The sequence below is a fragment of the Monomorium pharaonis genome, chromosome 2 (assembly GCF_013373865.1).
Source record: "Monomorium pharaonis isolate MP-MQ-018 chromosome 2, ASM1337386v2, whole genome shotgun sequence".
Classification (NCBI taxonomy): Eukaryota; Metazoa; Arthropoda; class Insecta; order Hymenoptera; family Formicidae; genus Monomorium; species Monomorium pharaonis.
The window spans coordinates 23,686,128-23,706,211 of NC_050468.1; the positions used below are offsets into that span (position 1 = coordinate 23,686,128).

Genomic DNA, 20,084 nt, shown 5'->3' on the forward strand with positions numbered 1-20,084 from the left:
TTAGTACTTTTAATATTCAAAATAAGTGATAATTACTGGCCAATTTAATACTGTCCAGTAATATATTTTTATAAGGATATTGCAAATCTCTCAGTCTTCAGTCAGTTCTCTGCTACGAAGTGCATCTACGATAATACTGGTCAGTCTACAGTTATGTTACGTACACTATATATTTTCAATGCTGACAGTGAATTTCGAAATATAGCCTTTAATTCACCGCAAGGGGTCCGCGAGGCGCGGTTACAGAGTGAACCGAAGTGATTGTAGCGCAATAGTGGACGGCGCGTGCATTATGTGTAACTACTATTTGCACCCGCCCTCTTGAGGAATACAATTTCAGTCCGGGACGCGATTGATACTGACTCCGTCGAGTAGGGGAGCTGGAAGACGTCAGCGGGATGATGCGGCATTTCGTCGAGCATCACCCGCTGCGATCACTGCGACAATGAGTCCAACGTCAGCCCGCGTCACTCGTTCGTCACCCTTCCCCCGACCCCCGGGTTGATGGGCCGACAGCCGGAAGTCGCCGCGCCGGTCTCCGATCCCGGAACGGGAACGGGGATCGTCCCTCTCGCGAAAGCGCCCGTCACCGTGTGTCCCGATCCCGATCGGCGTTCTCATTCCGCTGACAAGCCATTCTCAAGATATACACATTCTCGACCCGTTCTCGAAATCATCCCTGAATTCTCTCGCACACCCCACATACAAACGCAAACGTAATACGTATACGTTGTGTGTTTATGTGTACACATACACGACGTTATGCCCACGCACACGATGCACCCCTGCCCCCGTTACCGCTCGCAAACCCCCTCGGTTCCTCGCGCTCCCCCCTGCCGCGCGCCCTTCGCGAAAATCGATTCGCTACCGGCCTAGCTGGACAGCCACACAGCAGTCCACGTCGAAGGGCTCGGAACCTGCACCCTCTCCGCGACGTGAGAGAGCGTGAACGAGGGACAGGCAGGTTCCAATTGCAGACACCTCGACACACGCAATCGATCCCCAATCAACGGCCATTACGTGAGAGAGAAAGAGAGAGAGAGAGAGAGAGAGAGAGAGAGAGAGAGAGAGAAACGGGAGAGACCGGGGGCGGCTGGTCACCGGCGCGGCCGGATGATTGCCGTGATTGCCGTGGCAGTCACGAGGTGTGGTACCCGCCCGGGAGCAATTCTCCCTTACCTGGCCATCCAGCGCATGACGACAACGACGACCGAACACGACCGATGTCGGTCATCCCCGCGGTTGCCCGCCGTCGTCGGATTCACCACCGCAGCGGTTCACGGCGCCAGGGCGGCATCGAGTGCGACGATCGCCCACTGACCTCCTAACTCTTTCGGCTCGGCCTGGATTTCTCCCGCCCCCTTGAGGGAAGCTGTCACTCACTCACTGCTCGGTCCTTTTTCTGCACTCGATCGCACTCTCGCGATCTCCTCCGCCGATCCCGGACGCTGAATCCTCGCGAAATCGCACGAACGCTGGCGTCCGTCTTCCACTACCCTCGACCGCCTCTCGCGAATTCACGCGCGGTTCCTTCCCTCGCGGCTTCCCTGCCTGCCTCCCCGAGAGTCGTCGCGGCACGACACTACGCTCCGGAATGCGATCCGGACCGACGGTGGCAGTGGAGCACGCGCAAACCCGTCACGACGACCGGCGGCATTAGACTGCGCGAGCGGGAGTGCGGGAGAGCGCCGGACGCCGCCGCGTTCACGACCCTCCTCTCCTCCTCTTCCTCCTCCTCCTCCTCCTCTATCGCCACCACCACCACCACCACCATCTTTTCCTCGCCACCGCACCAACGCCGTCAACCACCCCCCGTCGCCCCTACAGTGCCTTGCCACCCGCCACGGGTTTTCACCCTCCTCACTCCCTCGCCGCTGGTGACCACCGCGCGCGATCACCACGTCCTCGCCCTCTACCTCCGCGCCGTCCTTGGCTCGCACAAGCGCACTGCCCGCCCGATGACGCGCGACGACTGCGCGCCACCGCCGGCCGGGGGATAATCGCGCTCGCGATAGTATCGCACTCACAGGGCATAACCGAGATTTGATACTAAAAAAAGATAGCGATGTATAAAAGTAACTATAATAATAATAATAATAATAATTAGTCTTAAATTCTTAACTTTGACACGTCTCGAAAATCAGTGTAACACCTAAAATTGAAGATTTCCAGATAAAAGGGTGATGTTTGTAAGCATGTATTTTTGTGAGAAATAGATGAGCGAAAGTTACATAAAACTAGACACATTTCGAACTTTTTTACATCTTCCTCAATATTATTCTTTTGTAATTATATGCCATCGCACATTTCTACTCGTATTAAAATATTCTGTTTTTGATATTTCTAATACTAATATTTTACTTTTTCTTATTCGTCTTTATTTAATTGCCAGTTTTTATGAAGAAAATATATAAATGCACAAGTAAAAATAAAAAATATATGTAATTAAAAGTTGTACGCGTAATATTTACAATTTACTTTTATTTGTATATTTTATATACAAATTCGATTTCCTTCGAGACTTTCTTTATCTATAAACTCGATATCCACTATTAATTAATAGCACGCGCACACAAATAAAATTGTAAAATATTAATATTGAAAATGCTTGAAAAGAAATATATTAATTTAAATACGAATAACAGAGTGTGGAAATGTGCGATAGCAATTTGTAGAAAAATATTCACAGAGATCTAAAATAAAATGTGTCTAGTTTCACATAATTTTTTATCTCACAGGAATTCGCTTATCATTCTCTATTTGGAAGCATATAGTTGGAAAAAAAGTATATTACTTTTTATTAAAATAAAAATCAATGTAGCATAGTTCTAAAAAATGTATATATATAATTATATTCATATACAAAATTGAATATTTTATAAAAATGTATAGTAATACTAGGCAATATTAAATTGGCTAATAATTATTATTTACTTTGAGTATTAATTTTTGATAAATTTAATACTACCCAGTATTACGTTTTTATAAGGGCTACATGTATATATTAATATTTGTTAATAAATTTTTGAAAAATTAATATGAAAATTAAGCTTCAGTAAAACACTCTTCTACACGTAATACATGTGACACGTAACAGTGATACTGACTCAAATAAAACAGGAATAAACATGATGATACACAATTGATCAATATTTACAACAAACACTTGATAGTCGCACAATTGATAGTCAATATTTATTGTAATAATGATAGTACAACTGTACTAAATAATTAATATTTGTTAACATTTCTCGGGAAAAAAATGTTTTATATAAAAACATATATTTAAATATATAAAAAATATGTCTATATATATTTTTATATTAGCTTCCTTTCTCTTTTGTAAAATTTCTGTTTGATATAAAAAAAAAATAGACGTACTAAAAAGATAGAAACTAATTAAAAAAATAATTTTCGCATTGCTTCTTTTAAAAAAGCTAAGTATGAAAAATAGTCCATATAATCATATATATTCCGGAATATATCCGGTTATATATGGACAATTTTTCACATTTAGCTTTCTTAAAAAAAACAATGCAAAAATTATTTTTAAAATTAGTTTGTATCTTTTCAGTATGCCTATTATCTTTTTTAGATCAAACAGAAATTTCACAAAAGAAAGGAAACTGATATAAACATATATGGACATATTTGATAAATATTTATATATGTTTTTATATAAAACATTTTTTCCCGGGTTATTAAATGAGCTAATCACATTCAATCATCGATGATGATTATCTTTTGCACCTAGAAAGCGCGGTTAGAAAATTCGCTTCAATGTTTGGTCACAAATTATCCTAATTGATCCCTTATGATAAAATCATTGCATGTACGTCATTGATTATAGCTACGGCTTTGGAGGTGAGTCCCGTTGCGACATACCGTTGACGCGTTTCCATCCCTCGTGCTACCACTACCCCCGCTTCCCCCCCAAGTCGAACGTCAGGACAGTGGTAGCACGTGTTTTTCTCGGATTTTCCCTACTCGCATTGCGAACAACGCAGACGCCATGTCCCTTATGTGGTAATATTACTGCACATCACACATTGTGGAATTAAATATATATTTTTCGAGAAATTATTCAATTTTACGATCGATTACTCTTCTATTACTGTACTTTTCTTACAACTTTTTCGTGAAAAACACGTTTTACAAACAAATTAGCAATACTTTTACAGTGTAGTGATAAATATGATCTACTGTACTCTAAACATAATAGGACTAATGTATGTATGTCTGCTCTGAGATAATTTTACTATCTCTTTCTAATAGCAGGAAAATTAAAAGAGTATGGTAAAGTTACTTCGTTCTTTTACAGGTTTTATTTATGGAAAATTTTATAAATTTTTAAACAAGTGTAATAAACAGACTAAATGTAATTTATAGTATTAGTTATAATAAAATTTTAATAATTATCTTTCAGTTAGACAGTTTCTCTCTCTCTCTCTCTCTCTCTCTCTCTCTTTCTCTTTCTCTCTCTCTCATTATAAATACTTATATAAATATAAATCTTATATGAAAATTTATATCTTGACAAATAAAACTTTCTAAAAGTCAGACTAATGTAATTTACAGGAAGTAAAAGAAATAGAAATTTGTAATTTTTTACTTTCTCATTAATAATTAAAATTTGTTTAAAATGTATTTTATATTCGTATGAAATAATATTTAAGTTTTTTTTATATTATATATAATATAATATTAAATACATCCTTAAATTTTATAGAATACTAAGCTATTTTGAAATAACTCAATCTAATTGAAAAAAATTCACAAAAGATTTTCACAAATAATTTTCTTAAAAGTCTATAATACAGAAATAAAAATTGTTAAATCGTAAAATAATTTGCATTGAAACATGTTTGCTATGATAAATTCTATAATATGAATAATAATATTAGAAGTTGCAATGCAAATGGCTTGTATTGACTGTCTAATCTTCGTGGCACTTGTGATTAGATCAAATTTACGTGAAAAAGAATTTAAAAGTCTCGTCAATCTGCGCGAGACACGAACAATATTTAGGCGCGGTCTCGTGTTGAGATTAATTCACTTCGCTCTGATTAGACAAAAAAGAATGCCACGCCTTCATAGGGTTTCGATCGAAACAGATAAATAGATAAGTATCGAATGACGTAGAATCAATGACATACCAACAAAAAATTCACGAACTTGATTAATTTATAAAAACAAATTATTATATAAAAATAAATGGAAATAATTTCTTACCTTTATTTTATTTCAATGTTTTCTTTACTGTGTACAATAAAAAAATCAGTTTTTTTATAACTTCTGTAAACAAATTGTCAATGTCAGATAATAATTCAATTTGTTTTTGCTATTTATAGTTTCTAGACTTTTTTAAAAATTAAAAATATCTAAATATGAATATTATTTTATATAATATAAACATGTATATATGTGTAAATATTTATAATTATATATTTTATATTTATATTATATTTAGACAGAGCATAATATGTGTGTGTGTGTATGTCTGTGTATATATGTATAATTACGTATGGCATATAAAATGAAAGAAAAGAGTAAATCTTATTAAATAATAAATAGCATTCAAACAATACAAGTTATTTCGTATTAATATGTTAAATCACATTTGTTATAATATTTTTTGCAGAAATATTGGAATTGTATAACACAAATTTTTCATTTTGTAATATTTTATAAAAAGTTATATTTAAATTTCTTAACGTTTTAAAATTACTTTTTCATGTTTATATCTTAAATTTAAAATATTTCAAATTCTGTCTGTGTTCAGTCTGTCAACATAATATCTTCTAATTAGATTCTAATAGAAAAAAATTTAAGTGCTTTTTATTTGATATATCTTTTTTTAAAAGCTTTTTTTAAAAGAAAAAACAAAGAATTTAATAATAAATAAAATAGGTATTTTATTTAATAATGTTTAATAAATTATTAAATAAACAGAAAATAAAATAAATTGTTTAATAAAAATAAATGCTCAGTATTAAAAGTAATTTATTTCCCATTTATATAATTTTAATAATAATTATTATAAATACATTTTAGTAAGTATATATAATGTTTTTCAAAGATATTGCATTTGCATAAAAACTTTCTTATTTATTACAAACATTTATTTTTTAAAATTTATTTGTACGTTAAATTCATTCTAATAATCATAAAAATTCTTACAATAGTCTAAATATAATCTCTGTTTATGAAAATTACAATAATATTTATATACACAGTTTTCTATAATAGAAAAATTTTTATAACTTTTGAAAATAGAGAGAGAGAGATAAATTGTATTTTAAGGTGGAAGTCTCTTGTTTGAATAAAATATATTTTACATAAAAAAAAACTTTTAAAAAAAGTCAAAAGATTCCTTCGAGCCGGATTTGAACCAGCGACCTATGGATACCTGCTCGTAAGTTCACCAACTACAGTCCACCGCTCTACCAACTGAGCTATCGAAGGTTCTTGGTGATTCTTCCCAACAAATTCATTATATGATAGAGCTTAAATGATATTGTTAACTTAAATTTTTTAGGATTAAAATATATTGCTCAAGACAAAAAACAACTTATCGAATAATTTTACTATAATATTCATATATATATATATATATATATATATATATATATATATATATTACTTATTATTCTTTATATTTTTGTCAATAACTATCTTAAAAACAATTTTTATTCGCATATATTTGCACAAATTATTATTAAAATATTTAAATTTTTATAAACTTTTATAAAAGTTTATATATAAATGTTTTATTATATTTCTTTAAAAAAGAAAACTACAATTATATTTAAACATATATAATATTAGAGAATATTAGCTTTTCTCTACTAAGAAATAATTAACAAAATTTAATTGTTTCAGAAACTTAATTTATAATATATTATCGCTCTTAATGATAAGATTAAAAGTTACTTAATCGATGACAGTCAAATACCATTTATACATTTTACAATCAATAAATTATCAACGTAATGTCAATAATTTTATGTAATAAGTAAATGAGTCGCAACGACATTTCACTCTACTTGACAGAATTCGGTTAAAATGATTTAAGGGCTATTGAGTAACTAATAATGTTTCCCTCGGAAACCCTCGACCTTTCTTAATAATGTCACAGTATGCAATATCAGAAATTTCCTCCGCAAAACCTTTAATTATCACTTCATTATTTTGAATATCATTTATCATTATAAAAAAATGGGATCGTTTTGTATAATACATAAAGCTTGTATCACAAATACAAAAAATAATATATATATTAGACATAGCAAAAAATAAAATAATGTACAAGATAACAGCAAAAGATTCCAATAAAATATAATATATATTACATTAATTTCTCTCTAAATAAAGTAAAATAAAAATATTAAAATAAATAATTTAAGCATATACATATTTTTTAACATTATTATTAATAACAAATTAAAAAGTAGAATTTTTAAATATATCTAATACCCTTATAAAATTGTATAATATTAAACAGTATTAAATTCATCAGTAATTATTACTTATTTTGAATTAAAAGTACTAACAGTGTTTTTAATACTTAAAATAAGTATTAATTAATTACTAGTTGATGTAATACTATCTACAAGTATTATATTTTATAAGGGTATAATTTAATTCCTTCTAATTATTGTTATAAACATTGAGCTTACAGTACAAAGATAAAATTTACTTGATTTTAATTAAATTAATATATTAAGAGATTTTAGCTAATTTTAAAAATAACTAGTGAAATTGTTCCTATGCTCTTAATTTCTGACGATTCTCGGAACATTAAGAAAAATTTAAAAGAATGAAAATAGATATAAATAAGTCATAAAATAACTTCGTGTAGTACCTATAAAATATATAGAATGCATATCTCGTGTAGAAAAAAAAGTGGTCTGCGACCGTGACAGGACTCGAACCTGCAATCTTCGGATCCGAAGTCCGACGCCTTATCCATTAGGCCACACGGTCAGATACAAGCAGTGCCTTCAACCAAGTATTTCTATAAGTTTATTTGATTTTCTTATCATATATTAAGCTCAAAATATTAAAATTAATATTATTTTGTACATAAATATGAATTAAAAAATCACACAGCGTGTTTCCATTGCACTATAATTAATAATTTATCTTTATTATATTGATGTTTATAATGTTATATATATATATATATATACATGTATACTAATTTATATATATGAAGCACCTGGTTCAAATATAAAGATAAATTATGAACTTAATAAATCATATTATAATTAAAATAGCATTGATTAAATATAAATATTTATATCGACAATCGGAAAATTTATATCAGCAGCCGAAAAGGTCCACATAATTTTCAATTTTAATTCTAAATTTGTGAAAATTCTAGTTTACTTTGGTACTACAAATACTTTAAAGCATTCTTTAATTGATCAATTAGTAAAATTCTTTGTTTATTGATCAATAAATTCTTCAAAGCAATATATATCGTTAAGTTGGACCGCACCCAATGTCTCAACCAGAAATACATTGGCGCTGCAAGTTCAGATTTTTTAATAAACAATAGCTCAAATAATTGCTCCTTCATTGCTTCATCAGAATCCCACATCCCAATGATTCCACCCAGTGTCTCATCGGTGACTTACATCCCTTTCTCTAATTTCTGATAGATGGCAATACGTTCAATTCTCTCTCGTTATAAACATTAGAAATTTTTGGTTAAGTTATCAATTGAAGTTTGTCAAAGACGTCAAAGTCTCGAACATCACTGTAGCGAGAATGACAACTGCCCTTCAGACACAACTTTTAAGTGCTTTAGGAAATAAAACGAAATATCTTGCGGAATTGAAGAAAACATTCGCACGTCCATTAATACAACGTGAGTTTATTTTTCTCAAATATGAATTTAAATTATCCTAAATTAATACATGAATTGAATAGAAATTAAAATTTAATATTACATAGGATTTGCATAATTACATACAACGAAAACAGGATATACATCTTAATTTATTTTATATGTAATATTTGTGTATGTATATATATATATTAATTGCCTAAAAAAACTATAGTTGCAGTGAAAGCAATAGAACTGGAACATATAGAAGAAGGTATATTAGAACGAATAAGTAAGAAATATAGCATTCCTGAAGAACATGTAGACGAATATTATGCTGCTATTCTTACAATTTTGAAAATATATCTACGCTCACAATGTGGCAATGTTAAACCTGCAGAGTTCAAGCAATATTTGGAAGAACTAAAGTAAGTTTATATGTATATTGTAACATTTGTATTTTTATATAATACAAATAAATACATACATTTATAACAGTAATTGTTACAAATAATAAATTTAATAATATATTTCTCTTTTTTTAATAGTACTTGAAAAATTATATAGAATTTTTAAAAATATATAAAAAGTATACTATTTTTCATTATTCTTTATGTATATTATAGACTGAATTCAGACTGTGCAGAAGATTTATCCTCTGTGATTTACGGTCCAAAGCAAGCAGACTTACTATCAGGTTTAATTCAGAGAACAAAGTTTAATCCACAACTTGTATCCTGCAAATGGCGTGTAGATATCACTATCTCATCTAAGTACGTTAAGATTTTGTGAGCAGACATTAATCAAATAATATTTTAAAGAAAATGTGATCCTAATATATTTTTCTTTATAAATTGCAGCATTTTAAACAGAGTACTAGAACCAAATATTATGATGGAATGGATCTTCAATACAGGCGAATGTGTGACGTTTGAATTGTCTCTGGCAAAGTTTCATCAACTGAGGCATACTGTAGCTACCATCCTTGTTGAGTTGCAAGCACTAGAGCGGCACAACATTTTTAAAACTATTCTCTCCAGCTGATAGTGTCTATTAAACTTGTTATTAAAAAAAGATGTCTAACTCAGAAAGTCAAAAAATTTATAAATTCTGACAATATACATAAATGGATATCCAGATATATATTACAGTATTTTTTACTATCTGAATTCACACTGACTGGAGTAAAATCAAACTTTGAACATTGATTTTTCAAATTTGTTTTATTCACCAACAAAAGAAGATTGAACAAAGTTTCATGAAGAAAACATTTTAATGAAGTTTATCGATTAGAAAATTATCAAAATATAATTATTTAATAAAAAATAGGTCAATTATCTAGGATTAATTTTACTCTTTCACAGTGAGTTTGGACAGCAAAAAAATAATTCACTACATGTTAAAATGCTCTATTGCCAAAGTTTTACCTTTTTTTTTCAATTTCTAAGTTGAAGATTTTGTCTTATAAGGACAATTCTATGAGATATCAGAGTTTTCTCCGTAATGATTTAATTGTTAATTCATTCTAATATGAAAATATATGTATGTTTTTATTTGCTTGGTTGATATATCATTTATTATTTGTATTGCAGATATACAGGGTGAATTTTAATGATTGTCCCAACTTTTTACCATGAGAGGTGGGATTACCGACTGCAATCTTAATACGCACATGTACGGCATTTGGCACATACATATGTCGTGCATGGTGCACTAAGATTGTAGTCGGTAATTCCATCTCTCATGGTAAAAAGTTGGGACAGCCATTAAAATTCACCCTGTATATAATATAAAATAATTTAAAGTATAAAAATATAATTTTAGATGTATTTTTGGATCAATAATATAAAATATTTTATTTTTATAAAAAATACTCATCTTTTAACAAAAAGCAAAAAAATTGATTTTAACGCCATCTAGAAGTACCAACAAGTATTTTTAGATGGCGTTAAAATCGATATTTTTTTTTACTTGTTGGCAGCACTGAATTTGAAAATTAGTCAGTTGTCAGTACAAGCTAAACAAGCGTGTGAGTTTCTGTGTAGGTTAGTGTGTTGGTGTTTGGTTGTTTTTAAATTCGATCTAGAATTTAAAGAGATAAAAATTTGTTATAAAAAAGAAAAAAAGAGACATAAACAATAATTATAGTGTTATTTTAATTAAGCAGTTTAAAACAAATAAATTATTATTTGTATGTTTTACTACAATATAATGCGATAGATTATAGAAAAAATCTGATATTGACACAGTTGAATTGAAAACTACATTAAAATGGTAAGAAATTTTGTAATTCCTCTGGTGAGGGATGAGCTTTTGACATCACATGCTGGACAGTACTTCGTCGAAGAGATTACTCCACTACGAACGATATCACAAGCTCTTGATGGTAATAAATCTTATTTCAAATTGTTTACAATTAATCAAAAAGTTGCATGTAAGAAATGAGAATAATAGTTGCAATATGATAGTGTATAAGTATTCTAATTTGTATTGCAGGTACGCGATCAGCATTACAAACGAATGGTGCACATTTTATTCTAAATCACTTTGACACATTTTTCTCTATCGTTGTTCACGGCACTAAAGTGGATCTTGACATACGTTTACGTGCTTTTAATAGAATTCATAAAGGTAATATTCTTTTTTGGAAAATTCCAGTTGTGTTATAAATGTTGACTTTATATCTTGCAATAGATGTAAATTGTGATATTTTTCAGTTAAATTGGATCATGTTTAATAATGTTTTTCATCTATTTTTATTTCTTTATATTTATCTTGTTTTCCATTTTATTCATATATCAGTCTAATATTTAACTTATTGTTAGATATAGTTTTATATAATTGATCAAAATTGATGTATAAATTAGGATTGTACTATATCTTAAGATTATGTTTATAAGAATTATTTATGTATTGTTTAGATTGTCTACATAATTTTTTTTATACAGACTATACAAACAATATAAATAATAAATTGTATAACAATATAAAGATGAGTTTTAAAATTGTCAATATATCTGATTTAGTGATTATTTTATGCATAAACACCCTGATATAAATTACTTTATATACATTTGTACATATGTAATTTTCAGCTGTAGAAATACTTGTGGATGACCTGGAAAAAATATTTAACTATGGCGAGGATATTACAGAGGAAGAGGATAGAGAAACATATTTATGCATCAACAATATGTTGGCATATTTATTTTCGTGGTTCATCTGTCATATAGAAGAACAAATAAAAAATGCAAGCGAAGTTAACATTGGAAAGGTATAAAATTTATCTGTACTATTATGTGTTATAAAATTATAGATGACGTGAATGTTCCATTATAGCGTAAGAAAAGCACAAAGTCAGATATTGAAGAAGAATGGGAACAATCAAGACAGAAAGCTTTAGAACTTCTTTATCGATGGCTGCAGGTACCATTGCATAAAATTTGGAGACCCCCTATTGTTGATAATTCGTTTATAATGTAAGTTATACAGTAGTAATTAACTAAGTTAACTAAGTTATTAATTAACTATAATTTATATTTGCTCTAAAATATCTTTAATTGGTGTTTGTGAAGATTTAATGTGACAAAACTTCAAATGATTATATTTTCACTTAAAGTTAATATAATTGAACTTTTTTTTCATTCTGAAAGTCAAAATCCAAAAAATAAAATCATGTAAGATTGTAAAAGAAAACACTTGTTATAAATAATTATTCATAATGCTATCTGAAGATTCAGCGTGTTATTGAACCTATGATATTATTTAGAATTAAGTTAATTCTAAAATAATATAATCTTTTATAACTTGCAGGACTTTAGCACAGATATGTTACAAGATATTAGAACAGAGTAAAGACGCTAAGCAAAAACACACAAGACAAACTATATTTGAGGTATTGTCATATATACATTTGCATGTATGTGAATCCTATTATATTAATATTTAATTCCCATTTTTTATAGATTCTAGGAACTTTGATTAAAAAATACAATCATGGAATAACTTGCGTTGTGAGGATTGTTCAGGTCTGATAATTGTTCACACTTGTTTAAATAAATTATTTCCATTTTAATTTTTTATATTAGAAATACGCAAAATACATTTGCAATGTTGCAGTTGGTGAAATTATACGACGCACTAGCAATACCCATTGCTAATGGTGTGGTACATATGGTGACTGATTGCGGTTGCAATGGTTTGATAAAAGAAGTGATGAATGAAATTGGGCAAAGCGAAGTTAGCGAAGCAGATAACCGTAATACATCTATATTTCTCGAGAATATCGCAATCTTACAGCCCAATCTTATAATTCCTCTCCTCGACGAAATCACTGATTACCTGTCAAATGAGGTATGTTTTCATCATAATTTTCATGCTATTAGTTGAACAACTGTTTAAGCAAGTATTAAATTACATATACTTGGAAAAACTTACAAATATTTTAAATAATTAGAAATTAATTAGAACTTTATTGGAAACTCTGTCAACAGTTCTATTCAATGAGAAACTGCGTGATTGGAGTCTTGGGTGTTGTAATACAAGCATTGACTGGCGAAGATCTTACGGATGAACAAAAAGAGCAACGCGATGAATGTCTGGATAATTTGGAGGAGCACATTTTGGATTGCAATGCTTACGTGAGATCGAAAGTGCTTCAGACTTGGCAGCGTTTGTGCTGCGAAGGCGCTTTGCCATTAGCGAGACACGGGAGGCTTTTAGCCTGTACCGCATTGCGTTTAGAAGATAAGAGCGCGAATGTCCGCAAACAAGCTCTTCAATTGCTGGGTACTTTGTTGCAAAGTAATCCTTTCGCTGGCAAGGTATGCAAAACTTGAAAACTAAGTGGTTTTTTTTAATTGATCTAACTTTTGGCTTATATATCTTTGTAGTTAAATTGCGTTGAACTCTCTAATTCGTTGGAAAAAGAGATAGCAAAATTGCAAGAATTACAAACGCACATTGTGAGTGCTAGTGGACGTGGTCACAAGCAAAGATTTCACCTTTGGACTGTTTTACAGTCGGATATAAAGACAGCAATAAAGGAAGTTTTAAAAAATGATGAAGCTGAATATACAAATAGTTAGTATTCCAAATTTTTTTTTATTTCTTGTCGAGTTATACTAACAAAATATTACGATATCGATTGTTCATGAATTTTTTGTATAGATACAGAACAAGATGAGAATATCGATCCAAATGATGCATTCGAGCATGTGAGACAATTATTATTAGGCCGAAAAGTTACTGAAGCAGTGACATACCTGTGGAAGACGTGTACGAAATTGGAGGAAGCGCCTGAGATGGACGATCTTTCTGCTGCAGCAAAAGAAGAATGTTTATTTGCCTTTTTGCTGAAAATTTTTATAGAGTCAGAAAATAAATCGAAAGATGACGAAGACGAAAATGCGGAAAAGTTAGAGCAAAACAATGACAAGAAAGAGGAATTAAGATTACGAAAGCGTGTTATAAATTATTTAAAAGTATGCAACATAAAAATAAACGTTGCGAACGTTTTTTCTGAACTATTTATTGTTATTTGATTTTTTTCCGCAGAATTGTCTGGAGTTTGCAACCGAGTTAGAAAAGGCTATACCAATGGCGGAAAAATTGCTATTCTCTACCAGTGCTGGCGACGCTGTCGAATCGTGCACATTTTTAGGCACTGCTTTCCAATTTGGTGTAACCGGAGCGGCCAACTCCATGCGCGAAGCACTGTTTCAAGTGTTTCATCGTGATCAATCTGTGCGTAATAATGTGGCCGTGGTGTACAAGGAGATCTATCTCGATACGAATAATGATAAACGATCGACTCGTCAAATAGCCGTAGCTCGTGCGAATCGTCTGATTGAATTGTTGAAAGAATTGAAACCTGGACAGAGCCCAGCTTTGACTCTGTTGATTGTAACATGGTACGAGAAAGAAGAATTAAACAGCGAATTGCTACAAGTAAGTCTGCAGTAATTGGAAAATATGGATTTCTAAAAGTATTTGATGATTTTCATTCATAATTTCCAAACTTTAATCAACTTTGTAGAAAACTACAAGTGATAGATGAAATAATAATATAAATTTTTGAGAGATACACTATTTATTTTATCAATAAGAGGCTGATCATTTGTTTTTAATACAGATTTTATGTACAGTAATATTCTTATATGTATGTGTGGAGTAACATTAAAAAATAAATTAAATAATCATTAGTGCAATGTTACAGTATTCTTCTAACAAAATACAAGATATTAGAAAATGTTTGTGAAAAGAAAATATTGGAAAAAATCTGTTTTTTATTCTCTGCCCTTCAAAATTGCTCACAAAATTGGATAACTGTAAATAATAGAGAGTAATTTTGGTGTAAGAAGCAAGTTTTTCCTCCAACACATTTATATAATCAATTAAAAGATGTTCTAGTCTCTAAAAGAATAATACATTTCATTATAAATATCCTATCATTGTGCAACTTTATGCTAATAAAGACAGAATCTGTATTAAAGACAAATGATAAATTAATTCTTATTAATAAAATGATATATTAATCTCTTATCACATGTGTGTGTGTGTGTAAAAAATGTGTTTTTCTTATGTATTTTCTTAGAGATATATACATTATTTTGTCCATCTCCTGTATGGAAAAAAGAAAATAAACCTGAGAATTGATCGATTACAACTCAATCGCTTTCTCGTGCATCACCTCTAAATATATTTAATATTGAATTTTATTTATAACGATAAGTTTTGTAAAGTTTTTGAATATTATATAATAAAGACAAATTGATACATTCTAATAAATATTGTTTGTGTAGGTATTATGGGAAAAGTTTTCCATGAAATATCCAGACACATCTCCAATAGATAGCAGATCCGCGTTAATGATAATAACGATGATTGCTCAGGCAAATCCCAACATAGCATCTGATAATCTGGACGTATTAATGAAGATAGGATTAGGTCCGCGCGCGAAAGACGATCTTCTTTTAGCGCGAGATACTTGTAGAATTTTATTAAAGATAAAACAAACTAGCAAGGATGTCGAAAAATCACCACTAAGGTAAGCGGAAATTTAAAGCAAAAATTATGAGTATAAGTATGAATAAATATAATAGAAATTAGAGACCAAAACCTCGTCCCTAACACCTAAAGAGTCACCCTTTGTGCGTTGAGATAATGTAAATATTTAGAGGAGATTAAAAATCTCCATATACGAGATATAGACTCAAATTCGCTATCTATAATATCACTTACAAGTCCATCGCTCTCACACGGAGCTATTGTGATATTCCAAGCGGAAATTAATTTAAAACCTTTTTAACGAAATTATTAATTAAAAACAAATTTTCTCGTAGGTATCCTAACAGTCATGATATATTCAGAAAAATATTGACATTACTAACAGATTTTTTTATCAGCGCAGAGGAGAATGCTTATATTTCTTTCGCGACAGATGCACTTAACGCTATATATCATGTAAGTGCAATTATCGTGTGTTAATTAACATAATCTCTTGTACATCTGGAATGAGAGCATTTAATCGAAAGTTTGTTTTACTTTAATTGCAGTTAGCGAATCAACCTGACAAGTTAATAAAGGAATTGTTATTGAACTTTACTGAGAAGGGTCAGTTTATAAATAAAGAAAAGAACGAAATATCAGATGTGTCAAGCACCGTACTTTCTAACTTGCTCTACATAATCGGACACATTGCCATCAAACAGTTAGTTCACCTGGACGTGTCCATTTACAAAGAACTAAAGCGTAGAAACTTGCTACGAGAAATGCAGGGTAAGAAAAAGAAACGGATGTCGAAAAGCACGTTTTCCACGCCGGATATTAGAACTAAATCGGCCAACGTGTCAACGTTGTCGAGTGCGCGACGAGTTTCTCGACCTAAAGACACATCGATATTCAATGAGGATAACGGAGAAGAAGCCTTAGAGGGTGCCATGGACGATGCTGAGGCGGAGTACGTGAACGGCGCACTCGAACATGAAATTCTCACTGGAGATGGTTTACTCGTGAAATTTGTGTATGTATTCGGATATTAAGACTGCAAGAATATGTATTTAATTGTTAAATATCACAGTTAACAATTTTTTTACAGGCCGCTGATATTGGATGTATGTCAGTATCCCGACAAGTATAATAATGAAAACGTACAGGCTGCAGGTTCGCTTGCGCTCAGCAAAATGATGACGGTGAGCTCTGAGTTTTGTGAACAATCTTTACAACTTTTGATCACCATATTAGAGCGATCGCCGTATCCTGGAATCCGATCGAATATGCTGATCGGATTAAGCGATCTTGCTACTAGGTTCCCTAATCAGGTAGAACCATGGTCGAAACACATTTATGGCAGGTAAATTGGCCTCTATGTATATATCAGTTTTTATTATTTAAAATTAAGGTTTTATAGGATTAATATTGATAATTATATAATCATATATTTTTTTAAATTATTAATTTTTTCACAATTTTGTTCATATAAAATTTTGTTTTATTTATCTTTAAAAAAAGACAAAAAGTTGAAAAAAATTTTGCTATAATATTATATCAATGTTTATTGTTATAGACTTCGAGATGAAAATGTAAATGTGCGTAGGACATGCGTTCATATGTTGTCAAATCTGATAATGAGAGAAATGATACGTGTGAAGGGACAAGTTTCGGAATTAGCTCTTTGCGTTATCGATGAGGACGAACAAATACGCCGGAATACGAAGGAATTCTTCATTCAACTTGCCCAAAAAGGCAACACTTTATACAATATAGTGCCAGACATATTATCGCGCTTAGCAGATTCCCAATTAAATCTCGACGAGAAAGATTTCCAGGAAACCATTAAGTAAGTATTATTAATAGCATTACCCTATCTCCAACCGTAGAGAATGTGAGCGTTTTATAAATGTTGTTATAATTTGCAGATATATTCTCGGTCTGATGCAGAAAGAGAAGCAAATTGATACCATAATTGATAAGATTTGTGCTAGATTTAAGTTAGCTGCCACAGAGAGACAATGGCGTGATCTTTCCTACTGTCTGTCGCTCTTGCAATTTAGTGGAAAGAGTAAGTAAAATAATTTATATTCGATAACATAACTTAACAAAAGAGAAAAATTCTTTATTTTTCTTAAAGGTATACGACGTCTTATCGACAGTTTACCATTACTGAAGGAAAAAATTCATTATAAACCGGTATTAACGGCCTTGCAAAATATAATTGAACAAACAAAGAAAAAGGCAGATGCAAAGGTCGTTTGTACAGAATTGGAAGAGAAAATACAAGAACTTTTGGAGGCTAAAGAAGACAATGAAATATCAGATAAGCATTTGATGCCACCTCCATCTACTGTACCGAGAAACAAAAGATCTATCCGTCGAAACAGACGTAAAAGCACGAGCGATGAAGACGAAGAAGATAGCTCTGACGATTCTGACGAAGATACAGACAATGTAATTGTTGTAAAAAGTGAGTGTAAAATCAATCTTTGTAATGGGTTTTTATGCATTATGTATATGTATATAATTATAAACATACATGCACAGATACATGCTTTGAGCACTTTAGATAAATATTTAAACATTTAAAATTACAAAATCAAAAATAACAAAATTTGTATAATAAATTTTGGTTGAAATTTCTTTGTATAACTGTAACTATAATGTCTTTTTATGACTATAATGTCTCAATATTCACGTTTTGAGCAGTTTTTACATGAATATTTAGACATTTATAATAAAAAAATAATTTAATTAATAGAAAAGTTGTATTATCAATTCATGAAAAAGTTTACCTTAATTACATAATGAGCTTTAACATAATTTTGTTATTCTTGATTTTTGTCTTCTCTATTTTATCATCTGGAATAATTCTTTTATTTTTCTCTCATCTGTTCTCGTCTTAACATCTTGTATATTTATGTATATAAAGTGTGCACATTAACATCTTAAAGAAAAATCACATGATATAAAAATATGCATTATATATATTCTTTCTGGAATTATAAAATTGGAAACATTTATAACCTCACGTGTAATTTAAATTAATTAATTTAGTAATCATAAATTAAATGCTCCATCCTGTGTAATAAAATTATGTATGCATGAGTGTAATTTCTTTTATTTATATATTTATATTGAATGTATTTATTATATAATATATTATAATTATATAAATAAAAAAATATTTACACTTATTTCACAGCAAGAAATAATAAAAGAAAGTCAATCAATAATGAAAATATTTCAAAAGCAGAATCATTGAATGGTGAGGCTAATACTGATGTTACCTTGACGTCTATAAAACATGGTATTTATTTCTTTTTTTATCTGAATTTTTTCTTAAAAATTAATATAGTTTAACGACTACTGGTAGAACAAATGGCTTTTAGAATATTATACACACGCATATATAAATAAATAATTCACTAAGAAACAACTACACAAAAAGTGTTTTTAAAGTTTTAACTCAAAATTTCTTCTTATAATGTTTTTTATGTGTGTGTGCGTGTGTGCGTGCGTGCGTGCGTGCGTGCGTGCGTGCGTGCGTGCGTGTGTGAAAGAATATATCAGATTTCGCTTTTTCCTATACTACATAATTGGAAGTTGTAATATTATTTGTTATAAATATTACAACTAGTCCAGAGGTCTCAGTTTCTTTCTCTCTCCCTCACACACACACATACACACACACACACACACACAACTATATATAATTTTTTGTAAACATTCTGAGAGAATTAATTTAATTAATAATGCAAACAGTGTACAGTTTTTATTTGTATAAGTATTTCTATAAATAGAAATGATAAAATAATGAGCCATACAAACTTATTATTTTCTTGTAGGCAAAAGAAAAGAACATGCGGAAAATAGGAAGGCAGCACTTAATAATAACGCTTTACCGTCTCCAAAACGAACTAAAATCAATAAATCCTTGCGAGAAACTCCGACAGAGAGGAGAAGTTCAGGTCGATTACGGAAATAATTTATATTTTAAGTTTACAATTAAGTTATTTACATAAACAAGGTAAATTTCTTCATGAGTTAGAGGAATATAACTTCTATCAATTAAATTGTTTTGTACAATAACAATAGTAGTAATATACAAAATAAGTACTAAACGTTTTGTATATTAAGTATAAACAATATTCAAATTTTATTTGATGCCTTTTATTCTACTGTTACTAAAAAATTAGGCTTAATTAAAAATATACAGTTTTAAATTGATATTGTAGGAAAATATAGTTTTTATAAT

At 30.7% G+C, this 20,084-nt stretch overlaps 3 protein-coding genes and 2 non-coding genes across 7 annotated transcripts in view; 2 read left to right on the forward strand and 3 right to left on the reverse strand.

The window, feature by feature from the left end:
* The window catches only part of LOC105831046 (ABC transporter A family member 1), a 50,940-nt gene extending 49,255 nt beyond the window's left edge, over positions 1-1,685 (reverse strand). Inside the window, exon 1 of the mRNA XM_036282946.1 lies at positions 1,180-1,685. The gene's annotated coding sequence lies outside the window, so the exon portion shown is untranslated. The remainder of the gene's footprint in view (positions 1-1,179) is intronic.
* A 4,686-nt stretch (positions 1,686-6,371) lies between these two features.
* On the reverse strand, positions 6,372-6,465 carry Trnay-gua. The gene is made up of 2 exons: positions 6,429-6,465; positions 6,372-6,407 (listed from the first exon to the last, which is right to left on the reverse strand). It is a non-coding gene; the product is annotated as a tRNA-Tyr (tRNA).
* Positions 6,466-7,913: 1,448 nt separating this feature from the next.
* Trnar-ucg lies at positions 7,914-7,986 on the reverse strand. Its single transcript has one exon. It is a non-coding gene; the product is annotated as a tRNA-Arg (tRNA).
* A 528-nt stretch (positions 7,987-8,514) lies between these two features.
* On the forward strand, positions 8,515-9,976 carry LOC105841061 (COMM domain-containing protein 5). Its single transcript, XM_012688174.3, has 4 exons — positions 8,515-8,875; positions 9,069-9,261; positions 9,460-9,606; positions 9,694-9,976. Exons 1-4 carry the CDS (start codon positions 8,776-8,778, stop codon positions 9,875-9,877), a joined length of 624 nt encoding a protein of 207 aa, XP_012543628.1. The 5' UTR covers positions 8,515-8,775; the 3' UTR covers positions 9,878-9,976.
* Positions 9,977-10,761: 785 nt separating this feature from the next.
* LOC105841062 (condensin complex subunit 1) lies at positions 10,762-19,986 on the forward strand. Of its 3 annotated transcripts, none has more exons than XM_036282951.1 (20): positions 10,762-11,219; positions 11,330-11,464; positions 11,929-12,107; positions 12,173-12,312; positions 12,647-12,728; positions 12,799-12,861; positions 12,953-13,186; positions 13,327-13,656; positions 13,726-13,915; positions 14,003-14,316; positions 14,390-14,782; positions 15,637-15,881; positions 16,177-16,297; positions 16,390-16,856; positions 16,932-17,186; positions 17,400-17,672; positions 17,752-17,894; positions 17,964-18,296; positions 19,080-19,136; positions 19,675-19,986. In XM_036282951.1, the coding sequence occupies exons 1-20, from the start codon at positions 11,105-11,107 to the stop codon at positions 19,812-19,814; spliced, it is 4,209 nt and encodes a 1,402-aa protein (XP_036138844.1). In that variant the 5' UTR covers positions 10,762-11,104; the 3' UTR covers positions 19,815-19,986. The 3 variants fall into 3 exon arrangements, with proteins under 3 accessions (XP_036138844.1, XP_012543631.2, XP_012543629.2); XM_012688175.3 differs by having other exon boundaries at positions 10,764-11,219; positions 19,032-19,136; XM_012688177.3 differs by lacking the exon at positions 19,080-19,136.
* Positions 19,987-20,084: the final 98 nt, after the last annotated feature.

Excerpts from the sequence above, each read along its gene's own strand:
- LOC105841061 (XM_012688174.3), top strand. The coding sequence starts at position 8,776 with ATGACAACTGCCCTTCAGACACAACTTTTAAGTGCTTTAGGAAATAAA. Across the intron at positions 8,876-9,068 it reads CGCACGTCCATTAATACAAC|TTGCAGTGAAAGCAATAGAA; the intron begins GTGAGTTTATTT and ends AAAAAACTATAG. Across the intron at positions 9,607-9,693 it reads GATATCACTATCTCATCTAA|CATTTTAAACAGAGTACTAG; the intron begins GTACGTTAAGAT and ends TATAAATTGCAG.
- LOC105841062 (XM_012688175.3), top strand. The coding sequence starts at position 11,105 with ATGGTAAGAAATTTTGTAATTCCTCTGGTGAGGGATGAGCTTTTGACA. Across the intron at positions 11,220-11,329 it reads GATATCACAAGCTCTTGATG|GTACGCGATCAGCATTACAA; the intron begins GTAATAAATCTT and ends TTTGTATTGCAG. Across the intron at positions 13,916-14,002 it reads TGAAGCTGAATATACAAATA|ATACAGAACAAGATGAGAAT; the intron begins GTTAGTATTCCA and ends TTTTTTGTATAG.